At 37.9% G+C, this 22,821-nt stretch overlaps 1 protein-coding gene across 8 annotated transcripts in view; it reads left to right on the forward strand.

The window, feature by feature from the left end:
• The first annotated feature begins 330 nt into the window (after positions 1-330).
• The window catches only part of QTGAL (queuosine-tRNA galactosyltransferase), a 105,277-nt gene continuing 82,786 nt past the window's right edge, over positions 331-22,821 (forward strand). For 2 of the 8 annotated variants that reach the window (XR_015278003.1, XR_015278004.1), the window contains exons 1-5: positions 404-507; positions 4,047-4,163; positions 4,285-4,384; positions 9,386-9,450; positions 17,652-17,717. Coding sequence is in view for 5 of the 8 variants with exons in the window: in XM_086857209.1 (XP_086713335.1) it covers positions 457-507; positions 4,047-4,163; positions 4,285-4,384; positions 9,386-9,450; positions 17,652-17,717 (399 nt within the window). In the remaining 3 variants the exon portion in view is untranslated. The other 6 variants (XM_086857210.1, XM_086857211.1, XM_086857212.1 and 3 more) reach the window with 5 other exon arrangements.

The following is a 22,821-nucleotide window of genomic DNA, read 5'->3' on the forward strand; positions in this document are numbered from 1 at the left end:
CAGCACTGGGAAAGGAAGAGGGCAACATGCGGACGGGAGTTCGGAATAAAAGGAGGCTGCCTCCTTCAACACCTCGAGAGAGAAAACCCCGCGGGCGTGTGCCCCGGTGGCCTCTCCCCCTTTATTCGAATAAAGGTGCCGGACTCCTCTGTCTCCTTTGTGGACACTGTTTTTTCATAGTGTGATTTTCAGTACGAGTGACTGCACAGCCGGGGCCAGGGTTTCCCTCAGGGGCCGGGGCCGAGGTCGGGGTTTCCCTCACGGGCCGGGCCCGGGGTTTCCCTCAGGGGCCGGGGCCCGGGGTTTCCCTCACGGGCCGGGGCCGGGGCCGGGGCCGGGGCCGGGGCCGGGGCCGGGGCCGGGGCTCGGCTGCCGCCGCCAGCAGAGCTTCTTCCGGCCGCTCCCGCCTCCGTCTCTGTGGTTGTTCCTCCCGCTCCTCCCTGAGGGGCGGCGGCGATGGCGGAGCCGGGGAGAGCCGGCGGGAGCCCCGAGGCCCCCGTGCAGGTGGTACGTGACAGGCGGGGCCGGGCCGGGGTGTCCCGGGCCAGGGCTGCCCGCTGCGGACACGGCAGCTCGGCCGGGGCCGGGGCCGGCCCGGGAGGGCTCTCCCGGAGGGCTCGGTGCCTCGGTGCGTTCGGCTACACGGGGTTGGTAATGAAAGTCGTAAAATCTTCCTACACTTCCTGCTTTTGTTACTTCCCGTACCTTTAGTTAGTTAGTTAGCTAGTTAGTTAGTTATATTTTGTGTGTATATATATATATAGTGTGTGTATATATATATCTCCTATGTACATATGTAGTGTATATGTTTATCGTTATATTTATATAAAAAGACATTTATGTTTATATTTATAAATAAATAAACTTGTATATTTATATATAATAATACATCTCTGATATATAATTATATAATAATTATATATTTGATACATAATTATATAATTACATATAATTATATAGAATTATATATAAGAAACATATATTTACATATAATAAATATGTTTTATATGTTATAGATATACATTTATATATTTATATTTATTTATACATTTTTTAATAAATGTGCACATATGTACAAATTAAACACATAAATAAAGTTAAATATACAACATCTATCTCTATCTGTGCCTATATAGCTATATAAATGGAGATATGAAAATACAAAAATTGATGGAATTCTTGTCTAGAATGCGTGGAGTTCAGGGAAATCCAGGTGCTGTCACAATGCTCAAGTCCAGCTTTGATTTATAGCTCTGTTTTAAGAGTCATATTTGGGTCATAGGTCATAAAACTCCTCTGTTTCTTTCTGCTGTAAATCAGCCTCAGCTAATGCAAAGGTAATTCTGACTCATATCACTCAGCTGCCACTCAGATGATTTGTAATGCTAAAAGCACATTATATTTGCAATCTATGTCCCCAATACTAAAAATTACTTTGAGAGAGCTTTATGCTCTCTTGTAGTTCACTGTTTTGGTAGCAGTCTTCAAATACAGGAAGGGTTGCTGCAAGGAGAACTGGAATAATCATCTGTGCTGGGATTGGGAAGTAGGAGTTGGCATAAACTGTCGCAAAAAGAGACTGAGTAAACCATTCTAGGTCTCCCTTATGCCTGCTTTTTATGTTTCCCTTAGCAATGCTGGTGTTTGTCCATGGAGAGGGGGTTTGTCAGCAGTGGCAGAGCTGTAGTTGATCTTGTTTTGGGACAGAAGAAGCAGCCACAGTCACTGGAGGTTACTACCAGCTGGTATTTTTTGCTATGAGACTACACCTGTAGGTGAAATAGTGCCCTGGTTCATGATTTCCCCCTCTTTAAATGGTCCAAGGAGATTGAATTATTCTGAGGCAGTCACACATCATGAAAAGCCAATTTATGACTGCCCAGTTGCAACTCTTAAGCCAGGGTACAGTTGTAGTAATGAGTGAGGAAGAAATGAAAGTCTAGATTTTTGATGCATCCTCAAACTAAAACTAAACACAGAAAACCAGTGAGGTGAGCAAGAATGGTTGGAATAAAACTAGTATACAACATCAGGAGTACTCTGAGGTGTTTGTCCTATTGCTGAATGCAGTTATTTGTGTGGATTTGTTAATTTTTCAGGTTTTACATGGGAGTATCATCAGCAGTTGAGCTCTGGGCCTTGGTTTGGCAGGTGTCCAGTTCCATATCTGTATCTGTGGTCGTGGTTCTGTGGAAGCAGAATTTGCTCACAGTAATGTGTTCAGGAGCATGTTAACATATCATGAGCAGCTCAGTTCAGAGCACCTCAGAGCCATCAGGTATTTATGGATTGTTTAATATGTGCTGCCCTTGAAGTACTTTTTTCTACTTTCAGTTCAAACTAAACAGGGAGGTCAAACATCATCTTGCTATTTTGCACTGCTGCCCTGACTTAAAACAGGAGTACACCACGGAAAAAAAGCAAAGAAGTTCCAGTTTTCAAACCAATGGTGTGCTAGTTGGTGATGGCTTAGTCAAATTTTTACTAAGTGAATCAGAAAACAAATTGAAAATAACTGATTTTTCTGGATGTGCAAAACTGCACAAATTTATATTGTCATTGGAAGAATTATGGAACCCTTTTTTCCTGATTGAATATGTTAGATTGGTTGGTATGAATGTGTAGGGTCATATTTGAATTGCCATGTCCACATAAAGAATATAAAAATCTTGAGTAAATTTAATATAGTACTTCAGAATCTCAGATTTTTGCTTTTTTTTTTAGTCTTGAAGTACTAATCTGACACAGTTCTAAAATAATCTTTTCTGTATGTATGTTTTAATTACTGGGTAATCAGTTTCACTTTTTTTTTTGTTTTTCCCTATTTTATTTATCTCTCTAAGACACAAGTCAAAGGCCTGCTTTGCTTAAAATTTTAGAGTGCTTTTATCCTACTTCTTTTAAGAACTGTTCCATCATCCTGCCAAAAATCTGGAGGTTCATTCATTTTAGAAGTTTACTATTTTATTTGGCTGTGTGTACATCCTTCAGTGTCCAAAACCCTGCCTTCTGATGTGTGCACATGTGTGTATTTGCACGATGTACATGTGTTCACATGGCACTAAATTGTGTATAATTCCATTTCAGTATCCCAGTATTTTGTTTCTTAGGATTCTCTCCTGCTCACAATAGGAACAAATCCCCTGTTTCTTCCAGCCATGCATTTGTTTTTTTGTAAACCCCACATAATGAGGAGTTTAAGTTGTGTTTCTAGGGACTTCTTGAAATGTCCCATGACACTTTTTAGGAGTTACTTAGGCCCTTAAGTTCCCCATCTAGAAGGAATTTTAACAGGTACAGACTTGGGCTCTCCCTTTGCAAGCACAGCCAGGTTATCACCAGGATGATTTCTCAGGCCTTTGCATGAAGGAAAATTTTTCTATTTTGAGACACTGAAAGAATTTTGGGGATTGTTGGCTTTTTAGGGGTAATTAGAAGAGTGGTAACTGATAAAAGCCCTCCTCTCTGTTTTCTAACCAATTTTAAAATATTTCAGGTATATTTACCTGCTTTGGGTGCACATCAGAACTGAGAGAGGCTGCAGGAGGAAAACCTGCAGCTGGAATGACAGAGTATGGAACTGCATCACCAACTTCAGGGTGCTTTAGAGCAGTTGTAGGTGGAATAATTTTTAAAAACTTGGCTGCAGCCTGAGGGTCCAGCATATGTGAGAATCTCCAATTAGGCTTGAAGATAAATAAATGAGTAAGATATATTAATAGAAGAGAAAAGTGAGGAGTGTCTTGAGAGGTGCAGGAATACTAGAATGAGGTTAGGTTTGTGTTACAGATGTTTCATTTGTGGGTTTGCTTCAGTGGTCTCTTCTACCAAGAACCATCTTATGGAACTTTATTTAAAAAGAAGCTTGAGAGAGGAAAGCAAATCATGTATTTGTAAAGAAAAGAAAGGTTCTTTGCCTAACTTTATAAGATGCATTTTTGGTGAAAGTTTCAGAAGGATCTGCTACTTCTCCTTTTTAATAAATATACTGTAAGTAAACAAAAACATGCTTCCTGACATGCATGTGGATCTCTGTTTTTTTGTAGTCTATCATTGTGCCTGTTCACAACAGTGAATGCTGGTTAGATGAATGCCTAAAGTCAGTTTGGGAACAAGATTTTAAGGGAACCATGGAGCTGTCAATTTTTAATGATGCCAGTAAGGTGAGTTTCAGACCTTCTTTAAAATACTGTCCAAGTAAATAATGTCTCTAACAAGACAAATTTTTGGTTCACTTCAACACACCAATTAAAATAACTGTGTCTAAGTCATTATTTTTTCTAGGATGGTTCAGCTGAAATAATTGAAGAATGGAAGGTGAAGTTGGAAGAAGTTGGTGTTTCAGTAATCATTGGAACCAATGATTCCTCTCAGCCTGGAGGCGGTATGTAGCTTAATAGTGATTTTGTGAGAGTTTGGTTCTTATTGCGGGCACCGTCTGATTTTTAGTTTGAAAAGTGTCTTCAGAGCCATTTGCACTGCAATGGAAAAAGCTCACATTGTTTTCTAGAGCTCTGTTTGAAAACTCATTCCAACTTGAATTTGGCCCTGTTGCTTTGGGCTCTGTAGAATTTGTTTATATGTCCAAGGAGAGAGGAACTTGGCTTAGCACTTGTGTGCTCTACTCTGCAAAAGCAAAAGAATTTTGTTTAATTGTAGTATACACAATGTTACTAATGCTTACAATTTTACTATGGCTTTCTGATATCTGATTTATCTTCAGGAGATTGGTTTTAAGAAAAAATAAATTAAAAATTTATTGCAAAAAGACTTTAAAAGTAAATGCATATCTTTCAGTTCAGTAAAATAGACCCTGAAATAGAAAATAAATACCTTTTTGATATTGCTTCAATGATCAGATCAAAACAGAGGTTTCAGAAGTTTTGATATGAGCTAAAAACTCTCACTAAAGTGTTCACTCAAAGGGCTAAAGCAATATGTTTAGTGAGCTGTCAGACAGGTGTATGATGTGATGATCCCCTATTCATTTGCATGCTAATATGAATCACACCCACTGCAGGAGATTACAAGCAAATCTCTTTAAATGGATTTTCTTTTGCTTGTTTTGGTTAGTTTTTGTTCAGGGTTTTTTAGCACAAAATCTTCCTAAAATGTAAAATAGAAATAAAAGTCAGTTAGTTTTTGAAGAGGCTGTTGAGTGACAGTAAAGCTGGAAGATCACATCTCTGTTCTGAGGAAGAACAGCAGGACAAAGGAAGAACAGGGTGCTCACATTTTGTACTGGAGATGTGTAACCAATGTTTTTATCATTCTGGACTTTTCTGGGAACGAGTAGACAGGTAGGAATTGTTAAAATGTTTCTTCCAAGTTTGTGTCTTTGAAGTTATCTCTTAAAAGTTACACTTTGGAAACACTGGAACACAAAATTTGGACAATTTCTGGTTTTCACTACACGTCCTGTTTGAAGTGGAAAGAAACTCAGGCTTCTTACAGTCTCCTTAAAATGATCTTATGCAAAAGCCCAGTTCTGTTTCAGAAAGTTTGATTTTTATCCCCTGTTGAAACATGCAAATAAATTGAGAGTTTGTGCACTGAATTCTTCTGCAACCTGGTAGAGGCCCCTGGCTTTATTTACTGTCATTTCTCCTGACCATAGGCTTTACATCTGTTTTTAAATAGTTGTCAGATGTAGCAATACTGAAGTAACACAGCATAACCCTTACTATAAATATTTTTAGTATTTTAATACCTCTAGCATGAACTGTGTTGTTTTGACAGTGCAGCTTGTAATATTAGAACTATTGGACTGGTAATGACAAAAGGCAGACAAGGTTTTTAGAGGGAATTTTTCTCTTTTGGGCAAATGATACAGCTGGAGTTGAGCAATGTTGAGAATTACTCATATTCCTGTAACTTTTTCTTCTTTTTTCTCCCCTCCACTACTGGGTTATCAGTCTCTTTTCAAAACTGACTTCTTTTAGTAGTTGATGATCAAGAAACTAAGTCAGTTACAGTTTCTTAAATCAAAGAATAATCCCAGAGATTGTTAATTCTGATACTTAAGGTAGTTAGTAATGTTTTTGCTAATACCATTGTGTTGTGTAGCATATTTTCCATTTTTATAAACATTAGCTCTGTCTAAAGTCGTGTTCTTACTAAAGTGTTGTTTCAATTGTGTATAAACTAGTTTTGGTTTGGCAGAACACACAAGCAGGATTTTTTTTTTAATATTTTATTTTAGAATTCTGATGTCTGTTCACCTTTGCACTTCAGGAAACTGAACCTAGAACTGAGTTCCAGTTGTGAATTCCATTGTGCCATTAGGGATATGTCAGATTATTTTTTGGTTTAACATGCATTTGTCAGTGTTGGGGTAGCTGGAGACCGAACAGATCTTTAATAAATTGGGGGTGGGAGGGGCAGCTGTGCACTACTTAAATAATAGTGTGAAATGTATAGTGCTGCTAAAAAACAAACCCAGGCTTATCCATGTGGAAGACACTCTCAGGTCACCATTAAAACAAGAACAGCTTTATTTCATGGTTGTTAAATTTTAGAAGCAGGTTACTTGAAATCCATAGTATTTGTTTGCTTTTGGTAATTTACTTTCATTTTGTTAAGGACTAGGTACAACTGGAAGGAGTCTTGCCTTTAAAAGAAGATGCTTTGGTACAGAAACAATGTACTAGTCAGGCTTCACATCTTCAACTATTTACACAAGATTAGGATTTATTTCTGATTCTTTTCTAGCATGTAAAAGAAAGGGGGAGAACCTAGGAAAAAAGAAAGGGTCACTTGCCTAAAAAAAGGAAACCTTTTTCTTTCCAAGAGTGAGGAATGTTAATATCTCACTGAGGCTTAAGTTTTTATGGCTGTAACCATGGTAACAGGCTCTTTTCACCAAGTAAGCAGGCCTTACAAAACTCAGAGACCTGGCACAAACATTTCATTTTGTTCAGTAGAGTAATATTAAAGACATTTTTTACTCATGCCAAACACAGAATTTGTTGTTGAGAGAAATTTTTAATACCTAGGTTCTTCTATGGGGAGTTATATTTATCTTCTTAATAATTTAAAAAATATGTGTATTTTCTTCTCTCTTTCCTCTAAAAGAAATCTGGTATATGAAAAACTTCAGGGTGTTTCTGTTTTAGACATAGCAAGAAATATTTTCCAACTCTTTCTCTTAACAAATACTAGATAATTCATGATTTTATTTAAAGTGGTTTATTTGAAAATGAGATCTGAAATACTTCAGAAAGTTCATAGAGGAATATAATTGCCAACGTGTAGTTGCCCTGAAGTCTCCTTCACTCTTTCCATAAATTTTTGATTCTTTGTAATTCATTATTATCCACTGAAGACTGTTGAAATATTTGGGTATGTTAATGACAGCACTGAAATGTAAGTCCAGGCTGCTTTACAGCTGCTATGGCTTCTGATAGTACTGATGTGTTTGATGTTGGGCAAATTGAATTCTGTCCTCGTTTTTGTGCTGCTCTTTTATCTCTTGTTTTACTCAGGACCTCCTCAGATCTGGGGCTTTGCTGCTTTGCCATGTCCAGACCTGTTGTCTTGCATCAGTCATTTCCCACTAAAACTGCTCATGCCAGGATCCAGCTCTGCTGCTGTGGCAGCTTCTGTCTTTGCCAGCTGCATTTCACTGCCAGTAGGAAGGAGACTGAGAGTTACTGTAGAGATGAGATTAGATATTCATAGGTCTGTAAAAGGTAATATGTAAACATCCTGTAAAATAATAAATCCAAAAAAACCCACGATGAAGAGAAGTTAAAGTGAGGATTAAAGTACATGAGAAAAAATAACACAGTTATAAGGAAGAGCCTTTCTAAGTCGTGTTCTGGTGGTAGTTGACATAATGTTCCTTGGAGGCACTAAGAAATGCAGTCATAAGTTTTTTCTGTACTTGGACAACTCAGCAAAATAGCCAAGGAGCACGTGCATTACAACTAAGGGAACCTTTGAGCCCAGTTAAATCTGTTTCCTGAGCAAACTTAAACTTGTAGTACATAAATAGATAAGAGAATTACAGAACTAAACTTTTCAAATGCAAAATCAGAAACTTTATGGATAATATTATTTAAAATTATTCTTCTCCATTTCATGGTGAGATTTTTTTTTGGCTTTACATTTACAGTTTCCCCCCCAAAAAAATAAAATTCCTACAGTGTTGCATGTCTTCACAATGTTTATTTTGCAGGTCAGGGTGATCTAGCTGGATTCCCTGACTTGGTCCTATAAATACTCCAAAGAAAGTTTATGTTGCATATGTGACCAAGAGGAATCCATGCAGAATTTTTCAGACTACCACTGGATATAGTGTGGTCTTTTCTTAAAATGCTGCCCAGGGCAAGAACTCAGAGAGCAGAATGTTCTTAGGTACACCTTGTCTGCCTGCAAAAACGATCCCAGGTAAGCATTCCCACCTTGTGGCTGTATTTCAGTGGCTGCTGCAGTCCCATCCTTACCTTCAGCTGTGGATTCCTGCTCCTTCCTATTTTTCTGGTTCTGCCATTTGTTTGATCCTCCAGAACAGTCATCTGCTTCAGAAATAAGGCTGACAAAAAGAATTTTCTTCCTTGGTTCAGCTTCCTGAAATTAATGTGTTGGTAAAAAGATTCACCAAGTGTCTGGAGGTCAGAAACTAAGAGACCCTAGGTGCCAATGTTGTCATTTGTCTGAAGTGACATTTCAGTGTGCTCTCCACTGATGATTTCTACCATGTTATGGTAGAAATAAGCCACCTTTGTGCTTTGTGTTTGTGTCTAATAAAAAAGCTTTGGCTCCCCTCTGCATTACACCTGCCTTTGCATAAATAGCACATGAAGTTTTTGTATTTGCAAAGTTTATACTTAACAAGCACCAAGGAACAGAAATTTTTGTGTCCTTCTGAGAACCCTGATGTGAAGACCAGCCGTTTCTGGTCCTTCTCTGCATCTTTTATGATTTGCTGGTATATTTTAGGACTTAAAAAGATGAATGTATGTGCAGCCAAGGGTTTTCAGCATCTTGCCTTTGTGAGGGGTTGGCCTAAATGGCCTTTAAAGATCCCTTCCAACCCAAAGCATTCTGTGATTCTACAAGCTGAGTATAAATATATAAATAATATGGATATAAAACCTGCCCTCTTCAAGATACACATTACATATTGTGTCCTTTGAGGAGGGCTGGCAAAAGAAATCTTATTCATTGATTGTATAGTTCTGGTACTTACTCAGAGTAGGTGACTGACATAGGCATCCTATTTAAATATTCTCATATTATCTTGCTTTAAATGTGGAAAAAATTGGTAATTTGTGTGATACTGATTTTTGTATTTTCTCTTATTTGTTCCTCACTTTATTAAGATTTTAAAAGATGCAACAGTAAAAACTCCTCCATATTTTTATCTTTGCTTTCTCAACAGTTGGATTTGCTAAAAATCAAGCCGTGATTCAGAGCTCAGGAGCCTATCTCTGCTTTCTGGATTCAGTAAGTTAATGCTTTTTGTCTAACTTGGTTTTTTCAATAAATCCTTTTCTTTTTAACGGAGTTGTTGATTTGCTGAAAGACAAGCTGCTTAAAGGTGTTCAGTTGTTAAATGTGCTGGTTGCTATTTATGGCTGTAAAGTTGTATTCCAACCTGCAGAAAGCCTTACATCATTCTTTGATTATATCAGATTTCACAAGCTGTTGTGAACAGGGCTGGGCAAGGTTGGTATTTAGGTGTTTTGAGGATTTTTCTTTCCCACATTCTTCAGAAAATTGTATTGATGAGAAACTAAGAGCTAATCTACTGGCTTTTTGATGTAAAATAGGAGAGGTCTCACCTTCCAACTTGAATTTTTTTTTTCCTGTCCTTTGTTGGATATCTTCTGTGAAACCATTCAGCTCACTAACCCCCAGATAAGGATCTCACTTCGTGCAGCTGAATATGCAGGAATGGTTTCACAAAGGTGCCCAGCTGAGCAGAGCAGTGGGGCCTTGTGCTGGGATCAGGCAAGAAGAGCAGGACCTTCAAGGCTCACTGATCTCCTGTAATTTCACCTGAAGATTGATTTTTTTTCCACTCTGAATTGGAACTGAACTATGGGTTAGGATAGTACAGATGAACTGGCTGCTGACAGGGTAGGTTTTCAGATACAATTCAGCTGACTATTATGATTGTCTTGCTCGTTAAAAAGTGTTTTGAGAGCAGGTATGTGAACTCTACAGCCATTCTCAGGTTTTAATTAGGAAAATCCTTCAGTTTGCAAACTCCAAGTGCATTATCAACTAGATGGAAGAAATTTTTTTTTGTTCATATGCTAAAATGTTTAGATTTTTGTGATATATTGTTAATCAGTGAGGCTGTTCACATATCTAAAATAGAAAAAATAAAAAGGGAACTTACTTTTGAATTGCAAAGTTTGGTTATTCCAGGCCTGGACAGATACCACTTTGCATAGAATGTTCTAGGGGAGTCTGCAGGATGAGGAATGTGTGTACTTGAGCTGGCTGAAGTTATCTGAGTCCATGAGTACATGAATGAGAAATTAATCTACTCTTGTCCCATGGAGCTTCATATCTTCTCTCTCAAATATGTGTAGCTTGATGCACTGAAGTAAATTATGGGTTAGTCTTTCTTTTCAATCCAGACAGATCTAGTTGTTTGAAAATTACTAGCAATAAACTAGAAGATCAAATTCTCTTAATGAAGTTAATTCATATTTTCATAGTGGTTCTTCGGAATTCTTGATTTGTTATTTACCATATATTAAAATCTTCCTGCTGCTGTGTTGTTTCTTTGCTGATTATTGCAGGAAAGCAAAACATCAGGGAAGCAAATAATTATTAAGGAATATAACTGGTAATGATACTGTATTTCTGCAATATTATCATTAGCAGAAGTTTGTATTTAATATTATCAAGAATTACTCGAAGTGAGTTGAGGATTTTATGGTTTACAGTGTGGATGACCTTAGGAGAAGTTACCAAAATTTTCTGTTCTGTGCATTTCTGTTACTTCCTCAAAACAGAGGCATTCTGGACTACTAGAAGCCTAATCTTGCTACAAAAAAATTATTAAATGCCTGGCATTACTTAGATGTATTTTCTCCTGTCTCTCTTTGTGACTATCATTTTTTTCTGAAAACTGATCAGAGCAAATAAAGTGGAAACTGCTACAAGTCCAAAAATTGCTCAGTGTTTTGGTAGTTAGTAAATGTCATGTGATAATAGCTGGGACGCAGATGTTGCCAGCTGTTTAACAACTCTGCTTCCACACACCACCTACCTTCTTCATTTCAGTCACCAGTCCAGTATCCAGCTCTCTAGGAAGGAATGTTGATATCAACCTTTTGGAATGTGCTGCAGTAATGCCAAGGAATTGACCTTCAGAAGTGCAGCCACAATTTCAGGTTTGCTACAGGTGGATGTGGAGAGGCATGGGGCTGGGGCTGTAGTTTGTGCACATTACAAAGAGGAGGAGAAATACATCCCTGGATTTTTGTGCCTTCCTTTGTTTTCTCTGTGAAGGGAAATGAGTGGATGAGCAAATTTGGGAGCGTCTTTGGAAGGGCTGGCTCCAGCAAGACTGTTTTTGCTTGCCCTTCCAGCTGGAGTCAAGCTGCTTGTGTTATGTCTCTCAACACAGATTTCTGAGGACAACAAACTGGGGAGAAATGTGGAAAAAAAAGGTTACAGATCTCAGAACTGTCAGAATTTGATCAGCCTTTTCTAGTATGAAGTGGCAGCTGTTTGACAAACAGCTATTGTGGAGTTTTTTTACTCTGGTTGTTGTTACATATTTCACCTCCAAGCTACTGAGGCATTTTTTCCCCTCTGGGAAAACAAGTAGAAAAATTGAAGCTACTTAACAATGTTTTCATATATAACATTTACAGTGTGGAAAAATGAGAACTAATTTTGCAAATATATTTCACTGTTAACTTTTCTTCTTTAAATTGTCTGCAGTTATGACTTTATCTGCCAGTTTCATTGTACTGTAGCTGTAGTTTGTCACTTCTCTGGGGTGGTGCCATTTTTGTTAGAGGCATTTACCCACTTGTAGCACAGCAGAGCTCTTACATTAAAAATTCTGCTTTGAACTTCTGTTTTCATTGACATGCACATAAACATGCCTCTACTTGTCTGAAACTGTATTTCTTTAGAAAAAATCACGCTTTCATTTCACCCTAACAATCTGTGTCTTTTCCAGTTGTTTCAGGTTTATTCAGTGTGTTGTTGGAGAATTCCTGACTGTTAAAGAAAAAACATAAAAATGTGTCCTTTTTTGACCTGCAGTGTTTCAAACCCAGTCATAATCACTTGATTATGAACTTAACGTGCTTGTTTTAATCTTTTGAAAAGCTCTGTTGGCAATGTATCACAATTTCAGAGATTCTCAGGCAGTTCAAAGAGATGACTTTAAGCCATGTTGCCACAGTGTCACTGCCTGCTAATAATCAAAAATGCCATGGTGACACTGATAAGTTTTATTCACCAAAAATGAGGGTGAACCACACCAGATTTGTCATTTCTGTGATGGAATTGGCAGCTGCTGACCTGTGCCTTTTGCTTTGGGAGATTTGTTTGTATGATTTAAGTTGGGAATGGTAATTCTTAATTGCTGTGTGCATAATTGCTTAATTTCAAATTGCATGTGTTCCTTGAGGTTCAAGTTCAAGCCCACATCGTTGAGGGGGTATTGCTGAAGGCCTTGGAGTAAGGTGGTTGGAATTTCTCTAGGCAGACCTGGTAGATGTGGCAGGCACATTCAGTTATAAACAGCTTGTTTTTCCAGCCTCTTCCTGGGTTTGGAAGCATGGATTTCCTTAGTTGCCATTATACATTACAGGCACTAATAAACTTCTGAATTATTCCTCCTTTCTTTCAAATTAGTCTGAGGAAAATTCAAATTATTTCTTAGGAAATGGAGATGTGATCAGAGTTCGTGTAATTCCTTTCTGTTGTTGTTTAACATACTGTTCCTTTGGAACTTATCCTCTGATTTAAAAACTGAAATAAGCTGTTATTACACACAAATATCAGGTGTGTGGATGTAGTGGTGAACCCCATTACCAGGAGAGTTGTCCATGTTTCCTAATCACTAATGAGCCCCAAAAACTCAAAATACGGGTGCTTGAAGGCATCATTCCTATCATTGCTTTGTAAAGATGTGCTTGTATTAAAACCAGATTAAATGCCTCTGTCTGGTATGAAATGTTAAATGAAGAGGCAGACCTTCAGAATTTGGTTGCCATAACCTCTCCCTACATGTGTCTTCATCTATTCAGTAGTTAAAGAGGGGAATTGGAGTTGCTGGTGAAGCTTTTACTCTTGTCTGGGTTTACTGGCTTTGCTGCTGAACACCTTGTGACTTCCCTGCTTCACTTGACTGCTGACACATCATTTTTTTCAGTGATCTGAGTATGAGAAAAAAATCAAAGGTGATCTCCAGTGACCACAGAAAAGCAAGATATGGAAAGGCATTTGTCTGGATTTGCTGAATAAATGCACTGAGGTGAAAGCTGCTTCTACAGCAAAAGTTTCCTGACCTACTAATAGTGATGCTTAATTAAAAGATTCCATAAAAAGATTGTCAGGCTCATAAGAACACCACCCAGGTCTATGTTTGTTGCTATGTTCAGTAAAGAGAAAGGCGCTCCATGCAGTCAGCTTCTTAAATTTGAAGTGTTTCCTTTGTTGTCCCCTTCTCTCTCAGTTTAATTTGGGAGTAGAAACAGAAAGGTTGCATTTTTTTCCTTATGATCTTGGAAGTACTGACAGATCATTATTCTCAGGTGATTTGTGGGTGCCATTTGAGTGCCTGAATGAGTGTGATAGTGTGGGGCTGGTAAAAAACCATCCCCTGGAGAATTGCCTGGAATCAGGGTATTTCCTTCAGTAGAGCTGTTGACAGACCAGTTTTTGGAGGTCCCAGGCATTTCACTTCCCTGGTTCAAGGAGTTGAACTGAACAATAGCAAAGAAAGATTTTCCCTCTAGTCTGAGCAGGTGCAGGATAAATGAATGGACCATTTGATGAATTGAAAGATTTTGGAGATGCCATATTGTTGCTCAATGAGTGAAACATTCCTCCCGCTGTTGCTGCTGGTTGTATTTTGCATTTAATAGCTGCAGTGGAAAGAAGGTGCTGTTGTTATGGGAGTGTACCAGCTCTCAATCCTTTTTTTCATTTTGAGCAGCCAAATATGAAGGACTTTGGAAAAGCACAAAATGCTGGGTCTGTAATGTGAGCTTAAGGAAGCACCTCAATACTGAGCTATAATTAGTGTTTTGTTTTCTGTGAACTTGCCCTTGGTTGCAAAAAGTAGATGTGTATTGTGATGTGAATTGCATATTTTGTTTTACTTTCTGAAGTGCAGAAGCACCAGTTTGAAGAGAAAATGATGAAGTTACCACTGTGTGGAGCCCAGTGTGGTCCCCACAGGCTGGCAGAAGAGGCCAGCTTTTGTATTCCAAGTATATGAGTAGGGAAGGCATGCATTTATTTAGCATTTATTTCAAATTTCTTTTGTCCATTCTTTCCATGGGGGAAATTTCATCTTGTCAGCTGTATATCTGCTAGGGGACCATTAGAGATTTCCATGTGAACAAAGAAAATTGGATTTCATTCTAAACTTCAGTTTTGTTAAAAATATTTTTCAGTGTAAGTCACCGCTACTATTGTTATCTTCCCTACTCTCACCTAGGAAACAGAAACAAACTAAATATACTTCCCTTTTTTATATAGGCCCTTTTTTTTTTCTGTCTGAAATGAGTGAAAAATAATTTGGAAAGTGTTTGCCTGATTACTGAGGTTTTGTTCTCAGTTTTAAACAAACAAACAAACAAAAAACCCCAAAAAAACGAGATGACCCAACTCAGCCTGTAGAAACTGAAGTGTGGTAACACATTTGCTGAATTGAATGTCATAAGTGCAGCAGCTTGGATAGGAAATTTGTGATTGCATCACATACAGTTGTGTAAAATATTTTACTACCTTAGTTGTTTAATACTATAGTTGCTAAAATTCCATCATTTTTTTAAGGTGCTCTTAATTTGTGGTACAATAGTTTTAGTTTTACTCATTAGAATTTATTTTGGTTTTTAAATATCAGTCTTAAATCCATGATTATTTCACTATAAATACGTTCTGTTTTCCACTCCATGGTCACCTTTGCAGTCATCCACAGTGAAGAATCTGTGGAAGTTGGATTTTGCAGTTACTTTTCTGGTACCAACCTGAATCCAAGAAAGCTGAATGATGCTTGGATCTCATTTCTATCTGGGGTGTGATTTATCTTTTGTGCTGTTCTTCCTCATCATCCAATTGCTTTGTTACAGTATTTGGGATTATATCCTAAATTGTTACATTCCTTTTTTTCCCATGTTTTTTTCTCCTTTCATGAAATTGGAAGCTCTCACAGAACAGTGCAGCGGTGTGTGTGTAAAGCTACTAATAAAAAAACGAGACAGAATTATTAAACGAAATAAAGGTCATCCAGGGTAAGAGTTCATAGAGTTTTCCAGCATTAGAGAACAAAGCTGTATTAATAAAAAGAGGCATTTAGAAGTTTTTGTGGCTACAGTGCCCCCTCTTTAGCTGGAGTTTACAGAATCCTGATGCTCTCTGATAGCCTAAGCCCTAGATCTGGAGATGTGTGAGTTTTGCCAACAGCATCAAACTGACACAGTGTTTTCTTAGGGGAAAGGGGCCATTCCTGTCAAATTGGGTGGTTATGAAAACATGACATCGACCTCTTTGGTACATAGGTTATTTCAATTTGGTTTGAATACTTTCCATGCTGATTTAACCTTTTTTAATCAAGTATATTATTATTTTTCATCTTTGTGAATGTAAGAATTCTCTCTGCTGTGTGGGATCATGAACAGTGAGATCTTTTAGCACAAGAGCACATGTTGTATCTTGTAAAAGATGAGGGTAACATTGTTCTGAGCATTGAAATTCCTGGCTTTTTGGTGGATTTTTTTCTCCTTCTTTTTTCTTTTTTTTTTATTTTATTCTGTATACAGAAAATGATGCTCAGAAAACATCTAAGCATCTTTAGCAACTTGTAAAGGAGTGAGTAAAGTTCAGTTAAAACATATCTGCTATTGCTTGTATGAAAACCAGATTTTAATTTGCAAAAATCAATTCTGTATTAGGCCTAAAGAAATTGGTTTATGGTTCTTCTTGTGGGAAATAGGGTAAAGGTTTTATTGTAGCACTTACTTGATACTGGAATTCTGGTGCTCTGTTGATGAAGTGGATTAGGTGGTAAGTAATATCACTGTAGTTTTGAACTCATGAGAAATCAGAAGGGTTTTTTGCTCTATTGGATTTGAAAATCAGGAACAGCTGTCATGCTTATTACTAAATATATCCTAAATGCAAAATATGGAAAAATGCTTTTGACAACGTAGTCCTCCCATCTTTTATAAACTTACATGTGATAGGAGTCAGTTTTATTATTGTTTTATCTTTAACCTTGAATTGTATTAAATAGTTGGACCTACTTCTGAAACTTTTTATCCTGCATTGTTTTGATAAAACTGTAGTGGCACCTTTATAGCAAGGTCATTCAACTCTTCAAGCTGTAGATATTTAAGCACTAATATACTTTTTGTTGATGTTGACTTGATGGGAAGTTTTAAAGTGGTTGTAAATTCAATATTGAGGGTTTGTGCTTTAATAGGAATCTCAGAATGATTTCAGTGTGAGGAACTGTTAATGGACTGTCTGTAGAACAGGAATTCAAGGCTCCTTTGAATTATGTTTGCCTGATTTAGTTTATTTGGGAATACTCTGAGAAGAAATAAGCTGTGTTAGCTCTAACCAGCATCTAAAAAAGACTCATTCTTTAGAAGGGGGGAAATATGGCACCAGCATGGAAAAGAGTATAGGTAGAAACCTCAGGGGCCTAAATTTAGGGAAGAAAAATTGTGCTGCAGTTTCTATAGACTGTAAAGTCACTGGCTAGAAATGATTTAATTTTGAACAGGAAATAATGTAATTTTGAAAGGAATCTCTCCTAACAGTTCAAGGCAGATAGCAAAGTTACTGGCTTTTCACAAAACAACCTATCTTTTTGTATGTAAACAAAACAGATCTTTATGCTACAAGCAGAAGAAGAATTAACACAAAGTTTAAATCTGGGTGGCGTGTCAGTGTCAATGCTAATGAATTTTATGAGTGTGGGTACTTCTCTTTTTTCCTTTTCCTTAGAATTTTCTCATTTCACAAGTCCTAGTTATTGTGCCCATGAAATATGACATATTTTTAGATCTAGAGACCAAAGGCTTTTCATTTTCAGTGGAACAAGGTACAGCCAGATTGCAGAGAACATTTTCCTCATAGTGCTGTGTCTCAGATCTCCTGGCTTTAACTGAGGGTAGTTCCTTGTCCTCACACTCAGTGCTGCTCTGGGAGTTGTGAAAGTGTTGGAGAGTTTCTTGAGAAATAAATGTTAAATGTTGGGTGCCTGTGGATGCATGTTGAGATCACAGTGCCATTGTCACGTAGTAGTTTTGATCACTTCCAGCTCGAGTTTAGTCCACAAAAAGTGTGAGGTCTCTTAATATCTGTTCTATTTGCATTTCTGACTGCAAGCCAGTAAAATGATGTTAATTTAGCAACATATTCTAAAGTGTGTCAGTACTGTACTGTGACCCTTTTTATGTTCAGTAACAGAGTGCTATTTATTCCAGGATGATGTGATGATGCCACAGCGGGTTAGGCTGCAGCACGAAGTTGCCATTCAACACCCAAACAGTGTGAGTACTTTTTTCTTGTCTGTATTTCTGGGTTTTTCTTTGACAGAGTTCCGGATACATCTTTAAAAGGATATGAAAATTTCACAGTGGGGCTGAGGGAGGCAAAGCAATAACCAGTGTATTCTTTTCCTTTATTTTTAATCCTTGCACTGAATGGGAGCTTTGACTGAACTTCTTTTCTTCCTTTTATTTTCTCTGTTCAGAAAACCAGATCTCATTACAACAGTGATACTCTTTTGCAAATAAGTATATAGGTTTGGCTAATGTCTGTAATCTAAGGGAGAATGCCTTTTTTATGTAGCCTAAGTTGTGAAAAGCTGCAAAGGATTGGCTGCAGCTATAGTTTATCTGCTTTTAATAACTAAGAAACTGTAAGCCATAGGGAATGTATGAGTTGTAACCACTGATGAACTGGCCTGCAGTTCAGCTGATGTTTCTCTCTATGTCTGACTGTAAAATAAAGTGTCAGGAATATTCTGTGAGGTAGTTTTTCTCTGATCTATAAGAATTTGGTTTTGTATGATTTTCTGTGATTAGGGTCAGTGTTCTTTAGAGAGAGTTTGTGCATATGTTCTACTTATCCAAAGATAATATATACATATATACATAAATAACTGGTTATGGCAGTTAGTTAATTTGTCAACACTATTGGCAAATACTCCTTTATAAACTTGAAAACTGAATTTGTATTCCTATCAACAATATACAGCAAAATCAACCTTATTGTTTCCACATCTTTGACATTTTCTCTCTCACTTATTTCAATGTGCAAGAGGTTTCTGGAAAGGCAAGGTCAGTTGACCTGGTCTGTCATGGAGGTGTTTCCTGCAGGTATCTGAACAAAACACAGTTTTAGGATTATTGCTCTTCATCAACTAAACACCTTTTGAACTTCTTGAACTGTAAAACACACTTGCTTCAAAGTAGAGATTATTGCAGTCTTTTTAGCTGAGGAATTCTGCCAAACAACCTGCTGCTTGGTGGTGGGATGTGTACCTGCTCATCACACCACCTGTTTTAGGGCTCTTCTGAAATCTGATAATCCTTACAATGGAATTTATTAAATTATAGCTTTAACAGTACCTGAGTAGCAGTTAACCTAACTCAATAAAATGATAAATAGAAAGTTGTTTTTGTTCTGATATCAATCAGTTAATGTAATTCTGCAGTCAGATGCCAAAAAACCAGAAAGGCAAGTTGATCCAGTATGCTTGTTTTATGGAAATTAGTGCTAAGACCTATCATATTTCTTGCTTATATGGCTTCTATGGATGTAAATTAAGACTTTTTTAATTAGACTAAATTCAGCTAAACAATCTGTAGTCTTTTCAGAAAGCTCTACAACTATTTTGTTTATATTGTGTTACACTTTAGTGTCCAACAGCTCTCAGTATGAGCTATTAAATGACAATCAAGCAAGTAATAAAGAGGACCTGGGAAGACTGAAGAGTCTTTATGATCTGTTCTAAGTAACACAAACCTGTTACTGCCACGTTCTAAATTCAGGGGAATTTATGGTCCTGTTTCAGTCTGGTACTTGTGGTGGCCTGGCCTTGGCTGGGTTCTGTCACTCCTCAGAAGGACGGGGTGGTGGGAGAAAGGGAAGGTAGAAAAAACTCATGGGTCAAGATCAAGGTGATTTATTAAAAGCAAAGGAACAGTCCTTCGGTCAGTTTGGCCCAGCTGCCCTGACTGCCACTCCAAGACCTTGCCCACCCTCAGCCTTCTGGAGATGGGGGATGTTGGAGAGACAGCCTTGGTGCTGAGGGAGCACTGGTGTGTTACCAGCACACAGCACTGAGAGGGCTGGCGTGGGCAAAATTAACTCCATTTCCATCAGAGCCAGCACATTTTCCTTGTTACAGGTATAGAAAATGTGTGGGATGTCTGTGTGAGGTGTAACCTTCTGGGTTCATGTTGGGTCTTACAGAACTCGAATTCAAAGGCCTGAAGGAGAAAAGGGAACACATCCAGCTGTTTCTGGTGGGCAAATAGATCAGTTTGGTGCAGAGACCCTCAATAGTTCTGACACAACTTTGAGAAAAGTTGGCCTGGTCACAAATCTACTGACCAGTGTCAGGGTGGATTTCTGTTCTTAAAAGAACATCACTCTGCTGTCCTCAGAATAATCATGCCATTCAGTTTTCTAGCCTTGCAAGATGTTTGGGGATGTTTGAATGAAGTTTTGTTCTGTATTTGAAGTTCTGGCCTGGCTTTAATCAGTCTGATAAACCAGAGTAGGTGGAGGGGCACAAAAAAAATTAAGAAAAAAAAAAAAAAAAGCAGAAGGTTGAGAAATGCCTGTGAAGCAGTGAGCTTTTTTGGTTTGTTCCTGAAATTCTAATTTGCAGACTTGCACTTTCCACTGTTTTGCAATTCTCCTGACCTGGATTTTTGACTTTATGCAGTCTCGATATATTTTCAGAAATTTTATTCTTAATCCTAGTCCTGCTGATTGTTCCTGGGAGTCAGATTTAAAGATCAGTGTTCCCAGTGGGCCCTGATATTGTAGGCTTCAGTCTGTTGTTGCTGTTACTACAGATCTAAAAGTAGGAAAAGTCTCCAGATTTGCCCACCAAGAGAAATCTCCCAAGGTTCTAATTAATCCCTGAGGTTGTTCTTCTTTTGTGTTAGTCTTAATTGCAAACTGCCATACTCTGACTTGAAGCCTGGTTACTGAACAGCAGAGCCAAAGCTATCAGATGCCTCTGGGATCATCCCAACAAGTTATTCTTTAAAGAAATCTGGGTCTCCATCTAAAAACATGAAGAGCTCGCCCCAGGTTCAGGTACTGGAACACATCTGAGTTAACAGCAGCAGCCTTTGTGTTTAATTTCCTTTGTGTCTAATCATAGATTAATTGTGCTTTAAAGAGCAAGTTAATTTCTATTCTCTTATCTGGAACACTTTTTAAAAATAAGGTTTGTAGGCTGGAACTGTTCTGTCCTTGGAAATGTTCAGAGTGGAGAATTTTGGATCTCAAAATACAAATCACTAATACATTGTGGTTTTTGTTCAAGCATGACTGCTGTCACCTTGTCCACCATTTTACATCATCTCTAAGTCCCCCTGACATGAATTCTATAAACAGACACTCTCAGAAGACACAAGTTTTTGAGACTCTGTGTATTTATACTAGAAATTCTTAAGTTCTGCTTAAGAAATATAAGGCTCAGTTCAAATCCCTACTTTGAGCAGTTGTAAAGCTCAGGGACATCATACTGCTTTTGTTTATTCCTAGAAGCTGCATCTATCCCATTTATCCAGGGTAAGCCAGGTGTTGCTTATTTACCAACCACAAAACATGTATGCTTTGTTGGTAGCTAATTAATAGGAAGATTCAAGATTCTAGTTCCCTTAATTTTGAAAAAAACATGCCTTCATATCTTATTTTATTTATAAATATTTATATATATATATAAATATTTTAAAATTTATTATATCTTGTGTTCTTTTATTATATTTTGTGTTCCTCTGGAGGAGCTCCAACCTTACATACTAGTGTTCTATAAAACAACTTTCTAAGTTTGGAGTAGCCCAGGAAATTATTTCCCAACCCACAGACACTGTGCAGTCTTTCACTCTGCCTCTCATTTATTCTGTTGTTTAATTTCTAGAGTGTTAGCCTCTGGGAGCTCCCAAAGGTTTTCATTTCAAGGAGAGAGGGGGATGTCAGTTGTATCTGCTCCCTGGTTGTCTTGCTGCTGGATGCTTCCATCATCTGGGCATGCTGAAGGAAAATCGCTGGATCTGGAATGATCCTGGAGACACTGAGTAACATTAAAGAGCTTAAAAATAGCACTGTCTCCTACCTCAGTGAGAATACAACAGCTGGAGTAAGAATGTGGGCAATAGAAATAAAGAACATTATTTCCTTTCGTATTCTCTGGCTCAATAGGAGGTGAATCAGTAGCAGTGTCACAATGAACACCTTTCTATTTGTTGTGAAATTACAATCCTTTCCCTCACACAGGTAGGATACCTGGGCTGTGAGAGAACATGAATATACCATTTGCATTTCTTCAATGAGCAATTCTCACTATTTTGCATCTCTAAAGCAGATTTTTGGCATATTCTGTAGCTTGGCTTTAGATCAAGAGCAGCAATGCCTAAAGCCATTTTTATCTGTTGCATTATCTGCCTGTGTTAACCAACTGCCTGAATTCTGCATATCTTTGATGGTTAATGTGACTCTGAGATAGTTGATGGGATTGAGTGAACTTGAACAATGCCTGGCACTGGTGGCTCACAGATCTGTTCACCTGCCCTGGGAGAGCTGAAACAAATATTGCACAATCGGCCATGAACTGAGGAAATCAGCACCTGAATGAGAGCTGAGCTGTTGCTTTCTTTAAGGCACAGCTCTAGGCCAAAGGCATTGGCTGTTTGTGAACTTAACAAATTAACTACATTTAGAGGTTGTGAGGATTTTTTTTTTTCCTTTTGGTCTGGAAACATACATTTTTTAATTCTGAAAGTCTTAATTTAATTTTTTTTTTCATGTCACTGTACCCTGTGCTGTTCTGCTTGTCAGGACCTGTCACACCTTTCTGCCATGTGTTAAAAATCAGCAAGATTGTTTTTTCCTCCCTCCATTCGAGGGTGCTCTGCTTACAGAGAGCACTAGTTTGAGTCATATTATTCTTTTCTTATGGCTAAAACGATCAGATCCACTTAATTCTGTAATTTTGCAGTGTGAAAAGACAATGAGTGTATGTGAGTTTTTATCAAACTGCCATGAAGCATAACTACATAATTCTCAATGTTACTTCTCTGTCCTCCATTTCAGTTCAATTCTGTACCTCTATTTAATTGTCATCCTTCCTGTGTTCAGCGAGGTTGTTGGTGATCTTCTCTCATTATACCTTGAATTCTGAAGTCCAGGTTTTACCATCTCCCCTTAAATGCTTTGTCCTCCTTTGTCCATATAGTTAAGCAGGTTTTCCTTTCATAAGTGCTTTTATTTTGGATGTGAAGTCGATTAAATTCTTCTTTGTGTAGAACTTAAAAATTTTTTTTTCTCCCTAGTTAATTTGCACAGCTCTCCTTGTGCCTCCCTTACTCAGCATGTTTGAGACAGATCAGCCTGTGCTGCCCAGGCCTG

The sequence above is a fragment of the Cyanistes caeruleus genome, chromosome 19, assembly GCF_971803275.1.
Source record: "Cyanistes caeruleus chromosome 19, bCyaCae1.hap1.1, whole genome shotgun sequence".
NCBI classification, from domain to species: Eukaryota; Metazoa; Chordata; class Aves; order Passeriformes; family Paridae; genus Cyanistes; species Cyanistes caeruleus.